This window comes from Hemicordylus capensis, chromosome 12 (assembly GCF_027244095.1).
Source record: "Hemicordylus capensis ecotype Gifberg chromosome 12, rHemCap1.1.pri, whole genome shotgun sequence".
Taxonomy (NCBI): domain Eukaryota; kingdom Metazoa; phylum Chordata; class Lepidosauria; order Squamata; family Cordylidae; genus Hemicordylus; species Hemicordylus capensis.
Window position 1 is genome coordinate 16,234,960 of NC_069668.1, and position 10,031 is coordinate 16,244,990.

The 10,031-nt window shown below is 58.1% G+C and overlaps 1 protein-coding gene across 8 annotated transcripts in view; it reads left to right on the plus strand.

Annotated features, from left to right (window-relative positions):
• Window positions 1-8,162, plus strand: part of TADA2A (transcriptional adaptor 2A) — a 34,685-nt gene extending 26,523 nt beyond the window's left edge. For all 8 annotated transcript variants that reach the window (XM_053274813.1, XM_053274817.1, XM_053274818.1 and 5 more), the window contains 5 exons: window positions 315-386; window positions 2,763-2,895; window positions 4,194-4,237; window positions 5,912-5,985; window positions 7,835-8,162. In XM_053274813.1, the coding sequence (XP_053130788.1) occupies window positions 315-386; window positions 2,763-2,895; window positions 4,194-4,237; window positions 5,912-5,985; window positions 7,835-8,020 (509 nt within the window). In that variant the 3' untranslated portion in view covers window positions 8,021-8,162. The remainder of the gene's footprint in view (window positions 1-314; window positions 387-2,762; window positions 2,896-4,193; window positions 4,238-5,911; window positions 5,986-7,834) is intronic.
• The last annotated feature ends 1,869 nt before the right edge of the window (window positions 8,163-10,031 follow it).

Genomic DNA, 10,031 nt, shown 5'->3' on the forward strand with positions numbered 1-10,031 from the left:
AGGTTTTGAATTATTATTATAGCAAGGGTAAATTTTATAGGGTTAGGGTTAGGTTTAGATGTTTCACGAAGAGAGATGCGCGGGAAGTCCACTTCTGTTTATTATGTTTGTTATGAATGAATATTATTACTGTTAAAATCAATAAAAATTCAATTTGGGGGGGGGGGAAAGAAAGAAAGAAAGAAGATACGCTATGGGGTGAAATGATCTCATGCTCTTCCTGCTTGGAAGAAGAACTGTAACAAGATCCAGTGCTTAACTTCTCCTTCTCCTTCTCCTTCTCAACTTCTCCCTCGTTCTCAACGGGCACACAGTGGAGTTTGAGCTGCGAAGGGAAATCAAGCGGCTCCAGGAATACCGAAGGGCAGGCATCACCAGTTTCTGCAGTGAGTACGTTCTGGAGGCATCAGCCATGTCTGGGCTGCTGCAGGTACCTTCCAAACACAGGATAGATTTGTGAGAAGTCACTTTCCACCTGACGTCGGTTTGTTTGACACACCTCTGAGCGACAAGAGCTGCGTTTCTGAGTGCTCCCCGTGTGGGGGAAAGGACACAGAAATCACAGTCACAGCTCCCCTGGGGGAAAGACACCCCCCCGGCCCCACTCCGTCCTAGGCCGCCTTTTAAAAAACAAACTTTCAAAGATACAGGTGAAACTCGGAAAATCAGAATATCGTGCAGAAGTCCATGAATTTCAGTCATGCAAATTAAAAGGTGAAACTGATGTATGAGACAGACGCATTACATGCAAAGCGAGATCAGTCAAGCCTTCATTTGTTATCACTGTGATGATCATGGCGTACAGCTCGTGAGAACCCCAAATCCACAATCCCAGAAAATTAGAAGATTGCATGGAACCCAGAAGACAAGGATTGTAGAAGAGAACAATATCGGACCTCCGAAAAGTATACAGTGTACTGTGCTTGATTGGCCAGCAAACCCGCCTGACCTGACCCCATAGAGAATCTATGGGGCATTGCCGAGAGAAGGATGAGAGACATGAGAGCAAACCATGCAGAAGAGCTGAAGGCCGCTAATGAAGCATCCTGGTCTTCCATAACACCTCCTCAGTGCCACAGGCTGAGAGCATCCATGCCACGCCGCATGGAGGCAGGAATTGCTGCCAAAGGGGCCCCAACCAAGGACTGAATACATATGCATGCTTATACTTTTCAGAGGTCCGATACTGTTCGATTCTACAATCCTCGTCTTCTTGGTTCCATGTCATATTCTGATTTTCTGGGATTGTGGATTTGGGGTTCTCATGAGCTGTACGCCATGATCATCACAATGATAACACATTAAGGCTGGACTTACCTCGCTTTGCATGTAATGTGTCTGTCTCATATATCAGTTTCACCTTTTAATTTGCATGACTGAAATTAAGGGACTTTTGCACGATATTCTAATTTTCCGAGTTTCACCTGTAGATCCACCTAGTAGTCCCAACTCATTGCCTATTGTGTGGGGAACTGCCCCACACAGAGAGAGGAGAGCCAGCCCCAGTCATAGCTTCCAGGGCAGTGACTGGTTCTGAAGGCATCGGGGAGCTGGGTGTCAGGCTGACTCATGCGCCCACGGATCTCCTGCCTCTTGGGGACTCATGGCATTCCCTTGTCATCACTGGACCCAACTTCCTGCTCAGGGCCACAAAGCATCCTGTCCTGTCAGCAGACCCAGGGAAATGGCTGGGGCTTTGCTCACAGGAACAGCAGCAGGACAGGAGTTGCCAAACGTGGTGTAGTGGTTAGAGTGCCGGACTAGGGCCGGGGAGACCTGAGTTCAAATCCCCCTTCAGCCACGAAACTAGCTGGGCGACTCTGGGCCAGTCGCTTCTCTCTCAGCCTAACCTGCTTCACAGGGTTGTTGTGAAAGAGAAACTTAAGGATGTAGGACACCGCTCTGGGCTCCTTGGAGGAAGAGCGGGATAGAAATATAATAATAATAATAATAAATAAAGCCGGCGTCAGGCCTGTCCTGCTTCGGACTGCCAACGGGGAGGGGGTCACACGCTCAAATGTTCCCCCTTCAAAAACCTCCCTACACAGAGGAAATGAGACCTCGGGAGGGAAAGGGCTGCTTTTCATTCGACACATTTACATCCGGCTCTTGGACAAACACTGTTCTTGAATACAGGCGGAATTCCTATCCATGGGGATGTCTGCCCACCCCCCAAGCAGCCTGGCACAGATCCAGCCAGACCCAGGGACCCCAGAGACACTGGTCTCTACGCCTGTGCTTGTGGGCATCTCCCCCGTGACGCCCGTGGCGTCCTGCAGCTCCCTGGCTGGTCAAACTCACCCCCATCGGCCAGAACACGCCTGGGCGGGAGCTGCTCCGGAGGAGGCCCCACTGCTCATTTCCCTCCTTGACACGGGGAAGGAGAGCTGGTCTTGTGGTCGCAAGCAGGACTTTTCCCCTTAGCTAAGCAGGGTCTGCCCTGGTTGCATATGAAAGGGAGACTAGAAGTGTGAGCACTGGAAGAGATTCCCCCTTAAGGGGATGATGGAGCCGCTCTGGGAAGAGCATCTAGGCTCCAAGTTCTCTTCCTGGCAGCATTTCCAAGATAGGGCTGGGAGAGACACTCCTGCTTGCAACCTTGGAGAAGCCGCTGCCAGTCTGTGTAGACAATACTGAGCTAGGTGGACCAAGGGTCTGACTCAGTATATGGCAGCTTCCTATGTTCCCACGGGGACTGCCCAGGGGAGGAAATCTGTGCAGAAGGCAGACCACTGTTCACACGTGCGTTTGCTTGGCCACAGGTGCCAGGACGTACGAACGGCTCAAGAAGACCCGGGAGGAGGAACGCCTGAAGCGCACAATGCTGTCCGAAGTCCTCCAGTACATCCAGGACAGCAGCGCCTGCCAGCACTGGCTCAGCCGGCAAGCTGATCTGTACGTCGGCGGGGCAGGGGGGCTTGAAGAGAAACCAGGGGGGGAACCCGACCCGAAACGGCTGCCCCAGACCCCCGGAGTGGAAACCAGAGTCTCTCAGGGGGGGAGGGAATGGTGACCCTGTGGCATCCAGCTCAGCTGGCTTGGAGGCCCCTTTGGGCTATGAAATGCCCGAGAAGGGCCACGGTCTTGCCGGTCGCGTTAAAGAAAGGAGGAAGAGGCTAGCCGTGGAGGGAGGAGGAAGAGGCTAGCCGTGGAGGGAGGAGGAAGAGGCTAACCTTGGAGGAGGAGGAGGAGGAGGAGGAAGAGGCTAGCCGTGGAGGGAGGAGGAAGAGGCTAGCCGTGGAGGGAGGAGGAAGAGGCTAACCTTGGAGGGAGGAGGAAGAGGCTAACCTTGGAGGAGGAGGAGGAAGAGGCTAGCCGTGGAGGGAGGAGGAAGAGGCTAGCCGTGGAGGGAGGAGGAAGAGGCTAGCCGTGGAGGGAGGAGGAAGAGGCTAGCCGTGGAGGGAGGAGGAAGAGGCTAGCCGTGGAGGAGGAGGAGGAGGAAGAGGCTAGCCGTGGAGGGAGGAGGAAGAGGCTAGCCTTGGAGGGAGGAGGAAGAGGCTAGCCTTGGAGGAGGAGGAGGAAGAGGCTAGCCTTGGGGGAGGAGGAGGAGGAAGAGGCTAGCCTTGGAGGGAGGAGGAAGAGGCTAGCCGTGGAGAATGTCACCAGGCCAACAGGCATTCCTGTTTCCCAGGCACGAGTGTGCATCCTGGGGAAGGCCCAGGGTGTGTGTGTGATCCCCCCGCAAAGCCTGTGTTCTCCTGAACACACAAAGCCACACAAAATCCTGCGCCCAGGCCACCCAGATTCTGCAAGCGGCGTCAATGATGCAAACGGCGCATGTTTAGCGTCCTCGGCTTGCTTGGTAGTTGATTGCTGGCGGGAGGAGCCCTGCTGACGGAGCTCCGGAGCGCTCACTCCTCTCCAGCTTCTGAGGTTCCGGCAACTATTTCCCCTCGTGTGTTTTCGAGCCCCGGCGGTTGCTTTTTGCCTCCCGGGAGAGCTAAATTTGGCGGCTGCCGCCACCTTCCGTGCACTTGCACAGAATCGCAACATGCACACGCAGCCTTCCCTGCACCACCACACACACACACACCCCACCAGTTGCCATCTCCTCCAGGCAGACGGAGTGCTTCCTCGCGGGAAGCGGCTGGTACGAAACGGCTCGGGGCAGAGGGAGAGAAGAGGCGCTCTTGTAGCCCCCTCCTTGTGCTATATGTCGGGCTAATCTGTGATTTCCCCCTTTCCCTTTCCAGCGATTCTGGCCTGAGTCCCACCATACAAGTCACGTCCAACTCAGGTAAACCTTTGGCAGGCTCTCGCGGCCGTCACGGGCCTCCCGTACCCCGATCCCCGCCGTATCGCCGCTCTTAGAAATGGGACCACCGAGCCTCCCTGGCTAGCCGTCAAGGCTTCAGTCCCAAGGGGTTCCGCGCCCCTCCCTGACACGGGGCTTCAGGCCGTTGCGGAATCCTCCGATCCAGACACCAGGCTCCCCTTCTGGCAAGGGCAAGCCGCCTGGTCTCTCCCCCCCCCCCCCGAAGCAGGACCGATCCCAGACGAATCGGAGAGGGCAAGCACGATACGCGGCCAGCAGAACAGGAAAGCCGTCAAGACAGCGGCCACCCGGCCCCTACCCTAGGATCACAAGCCACGCCCAAGTGGAGGGGGGATTTCCTGCACCCCCCCAGTGCCGAGCATGGCGTGAGGAGGTGGGGGGCACTGCTGCTTGTGGGGCCTCAAGGCGGAAGCGGAAGGGGAGCTGCTGGACATGGGGGCATTTCTCTTCTCTCCCATTGTCCAGGAGGGCGCTTGGCCGTTCCTTAGTGGCATATCCCCAGCCTCTGTGTGAGGGATGCAGCCACATTTTGGCTGGCCTTGTGGCAGCAAGCACGGATGGTCCCCTTTGCTAAGCAGGGTCTGCCCTGGTTTGCATTTGGATGGGGAGACTACATGTCCGAGCACTGTCAGAGATTCCCCTCAGGCGATGGGGCCCTAGCTCACCGGAAGAGCCCCCGCCCGCTTGCAAGCAGAAGGTTCCCAGTTCCCTCCCTGGCGGCATCTCCAAGATCAGGCTGAGAGAGATTCCTGCCTGCAACCTTGGTGAAGCCGCTGCCAGCCTGTGAAGCCAATCCTGAGCGAGGTGGACCAAGGGTCTGACTCAGTAGATGGCAGCTTCCTATATTCCCTGAGATCTTTCCTGGCTCTGTACTTGAGATCTTTTTAGGAGAGGAAAGCTGGTCTTGTGGTCGCAAGCAGGACTTGTCCCCTTAGCTAAGCAGGGTCCACCCTGGTTGCATATGAAAGGGAGACTAGGGGATGGAGAAGAGCTGAAGGTTCCCAGTTCCCTCCCTGGCAGCATCTCCAACGAGATAGGGCTGGGAGAGAGACTCCTGCCTGCAACCTTGGAGAAGCCGCTGCCAGTCTGTGAAGCCAATACTGAGCGAGGTGGACCAAGGGTCTGACTCAGTATATGGCAGCTTCCTATATTCCCTGAGATCTTTCCTGGCTCTGTACTTGAGATCTTTTTAGGAGAGGAAAGCTGGTCTTGTGGTCGCAAGCAGGACTTGTCCCCTTAGCTAAGCAGGGTCCACCCTGGTTGCATATGAAAGGGAGACTAGGGGATGGAGAAGAGCTGAAGGTTCCCAGTTCCCTCCCTGGCAGCATCTCCAACGAGATAGGGCTGGGAGAGAGATTCCTGCCTGAAACCTTAGAGAAGCCGCTGCCAGTCTGGGTAGACAATACGGAGCTAGGTGGACCAAGGGTCTGACTCGGTATATGGCAGCTTCCTATGTGCCTCTGCTGTCCCCATTGCTCCGTGCTGGGAGATTCTGGGGCTCTGGGTTCTTCCCTGCCTGATCTGGACTACCCAGTTTAGTTTTAGAAAGTCAGGGGTCCAACCTTGGCCAGGCCCAAGAGACACGGCCCACCGCTTCCGCTTGACATTGCCTTGGCCATCCTCTTCCCCCCCCAGGTCGGAGGAGCGCCCCTCCGCTGAACCTGACGGGACTCCCGGGCACGGAGAAACTCAACGAGAGAGAGAAAGAGGTGAGAAGGGGGGTGACCGGGAAGGCCACACCGTCCAGTAGCTGTTGACCCTGCCCCGATACCGAAAGGGACTCGGGGTGCCTGAAACCTGCGAGGGCCGACGGTTGCGCTGGACGCAGAACAGCCCGCTGAATCTCCCATCTCGAGGATCCCTCGCCCCAAGGCAGGATTGGCCTCCCCTTTGGTGTTTCCCATCACCACCCCCTTAGCAAAGTCCCCGAGTCCCTCCCCAAGGGTCCTCACTGGATTTCCCTGGCCTTGTGGCCCATTCCTGCGGGTTCTCCGGGGTCCTGTCCGGGCATTTCCTTGTGAAAAACGGGGAAGAGGCAGCCGGTGTCTCCAGTGGCGTCATCATTGCCCTGGGAACCTCAGGGCAGATCTGAGCGCGGCCTCGCTCCGTGGGCCCGGAGCCCTTTTTGGAAGCGCTGCTTCGGCCCCCGGCGGAGGCTGGCCACGGAAGCCACGACCTCGTCCGCAGTGGGAAACGATCCGAAGAGCGGCCGTGGCTTGGCTAGAGGGGATGAAAAGGCAGCTGTCCTCCTTGGCGGCTCCGCCCGCTGAACCAGACCACCACTGGCCTCCCGGCTGGATTCAGGGCCAACTCCTCTTTCCTTCCTCCAGTGTGCAGAGAGTGTCTCAGGCAGAGAGATGATGCCAAATGCATGTCCCGGTCACTGCCTATCGGGCTCTCCCTTACATTTGTCAGTGGGTGAATGTCCCAAGAAATTATTATTATCCTTACCCATAAAAGCCTTGGGCGTGCGTCCGTGCCGCCTGTGTCTTTTTCGCCCGTTCTGGGCATGCGCGGAGATGGGCGGCCATGTTGGACCCAGCCGCCGGTGGGCGACTGGCCCCGATGTCGGCGGCCGCCGCCACAGGAGACCAGAAGGAGCAGAAGCGGCGGGCGGAGAGTGCGGCCGAGGCAGCGGCGGAGCCTCGGCCAAAGGAGTGCGGGCCAAGGAGGCGGTGGCTGTGGCGGGGCGACTGGCTCCGATGGCGGCGGCCGCCGCCACAAGAAACGGCGGGCGGAGAGAGCGCCCGAGGCGGCGGCGGAGGTGTCGGCCCAAGGAGTGCGCCCGAGGCGGGTGAGGCGGCAGCGGGAACCGCCCCCCCACTAGAGCCCGTTATTACAACGGGCTTACACATACTAGTTATTAATAATAATAATAATTAATAAACAACTTTATTTGTCAGCCGCCCCATTAACAAATTGTTCTCCAGGCGGCTCACCACGGAGGAGTAAAACTCCCAAGAAAAAACACACAGCACGTTAAATAACAACAACAGCAACAAAAGGTGGAAAGAAAACACAACACGAAAAGCCACTTAAAAACTCATTTTAAAATTAGTTAAGAGCCAGGTCAGATCTGAGAACCCGAATCTAAAAGGCCTGGGTGAACAAAAGGGTCTTTGCCTGGCGTCTAAAAGAGCAAAGTAACGAAGCCAGGCAAACCTCCCTGGGGAGGCTATTCCACAAACGGGGTGCCACCACCAAAAAGGCCCTCCCCCTCTCCTCGTTTGGCACTCAGAGGAGGGCCTCCGAAGATTACCTTAAGGTCCGGGGAGGGACATCTGGGGCAAAGCGTTCTCTCTCGGGTAACCTGGTCCCAAGCCACTTAGGGCTTTAAAGGCCCCCCCCCCCCCGACTTTTGAGGGGCCTGCCTAGAAGCCGATAATTGCACCTCCATCCTCATATTGTGCAGCTGGAATAAAGTTGCCTTTTTGCTTTGGAGTGTTGCTGTGATTAGGCCAGGAGCCCGAGAGCCCGTGGAGTAAAGGTGGTCTGGGGAGTGGGAGGACGGATGCTCACCAACGCCCCTGGGCCTCCCTCTCTCTCTCTCCCCCCTAGCTGTGCCAGGTGGTCAGGCTGGTCCCCGGAGCCTACCTGGAGTACAAGGCGGCCCTGCTGAACGAGTGCGGCAAGCAAGGGGGCCTGCGGCTGGCCCAGGCGCGCGCCCTCATCAAGATCGATGTGAACAAGACCCGGAAGATCTACGACTTCCTGATCCGAGAGGGACACATCACCAAAGCCTAGCGGAGAAGTGGCGGCCGGCAGGACCGCCGGATCGGGAGACGCTTCGAAACGGCCGTCTCGGCATCCCGGATCCGAGAGGGACACATCACCAAAGCCTAGCGGAGAAGTGGCGGCCGGCAGGACCGCCGGATCGGGAGACGCTTCGAAACGGCCGTCTCGGCATCCCGGATCCGAGAGGGACACATCACCAAAGCCTAGCGGAGAAGTGGCGGCCGGCAGGACCGCCGGATCGGGAGACGCTTCGAAACGGCCGTCTCGGCATCCCGGATCCGAGAGGGACACATCACCAAAGCCTAGCGGAGAAGTGGCGGCCGGCAGGACCGCCGGATCGGGAGACGCTTCGAAACGGCCGTCTCGGCATCCCGGATCCGAGAGGGACACATCACCAAAGCCTAGCGGAGAAGTGGCGGCCGGCAGGACCGCTGGATCGGGAGACGCTTCGAAACGGCCGTCTCGGCATCCCGGATCCGAGAGGGACACATCACCAAAGCCTAGCGGAGAAGTGGCGGCCGGCAGGACCGCCGGATCGGGAGACGCTTCGAAACGGCCGTCTCGGCATCCCGGATCCGAGAGGGACACATCACCAAAGCCTAGCGGAGAAGTGGCGGCCGGCAGGACCGCCGGATCGGGAGACGCTTCGAAACGGCCGTCTCGGCATCCCGGATCCGAGAGGGACCCATCACCAAAGCCTAGCGGAGAAGTGGTGGCCGGCAGGACCGCCGGATCGGGAGACGCTTCGAAACGGCCGTCTCGGCATCCCGGATCCGAGAGGGACACATCACCAAAGCCTAGCGGAGAAGTGGCGGCCGGCAGGACCGCTGGATCGGGAGACGCTTCGAAACGGCCGTCTCGGCATCCCGGAGACGGGCGTCCCGTTTCCGACTCTGCCCGGGAACCTCTGTTTGAGGTTCTCTGCCGCTGTGAACTTTTGGGAAGAGCTGTGGGGACACAGAAGCTATCATTAAAGAGGAGTGAGCGTTGGATTCTCGCGCCTCTTGTGATCATCACGGGAGGGAGGGTGGCCGGCTGTTGCCGCTCGGCTCCCAATGGCCCGAAGCCGGAGCCGCAGCGGTTCTCGCAGCCTTTCTCGGCTCAGCCTCTGAGTGGGGGGAGCAGCCCAAAAGCTCCCCCCTCCGTGGACGCACCGGCCTCCGCACGCGTTTCAGGAACGCAGCATCCCGTGTCCGCCCTGCAATTAACACCATTCGGAGGGGGGGGGGGGAGAGAGAGAGTGTCTATTTGGGGGAGGTATTTGGGGGGCTAAGAGGGTTATTTAGCATCTGTTTTCAAAAAGGGTCTAAAAACCCTGCTCAGACGGTGAGTGCCGAATTACACCCATCTGGCAGACGTCTGCATACGTGCCTGTCTTGGAAGTGGCTGGGTTTGCATGCAGCTTAAGTGGCACAGCGGGGAAATGCTTGACTGAGAAGCAGAAGGTTGCGGGTTCGAATCCCCGCTGGTGCCTCTGTCGGGCGGCAGCGATCTCGGAAGATGCTGAAAGGCATCCTCTCATACTGCGCGGGAGGAGGCAATGGTCAACCCCTCCTGTATTCTACCAAAGACAACCGCAGGGCTCTGTGGGCGCCAGGAGTCGAAATCGACTGGACGACACACTTCACATTGTGCAGGGACATGAAGCCTGGGTTTGGGGTCCCAGCTCCAATAACGAGATGTGAGGGGCAGAGGTCAACAGCCGAGGGAATCGGGGATCTCAGCCAGAGGGCCCTGGCCGCCGCCACCATGCAAAGCCCTGTGGGCGGGCAACGTAGGCAGACACACAGGCCTCTTTGGGGGGGGGGGTTGTGTGCCCCAGGAGACAGCTCAGGTCCCCCCTCCCTCCTGCCCCGCCCAAGAGCTGGCCGTGGTTCACCGTGCAGCTAGACCTGACAGATGGCCAGCCTGGAGCGGAGCAGGAGAGGAGAGCCCCGGAGAGAAGACCCACCTTCCACAGAGGGGCACCGAGGCCATTTTGGAGCCTGGACCGAAAGGCCTTTGGAGCCCGGCTGCAAGG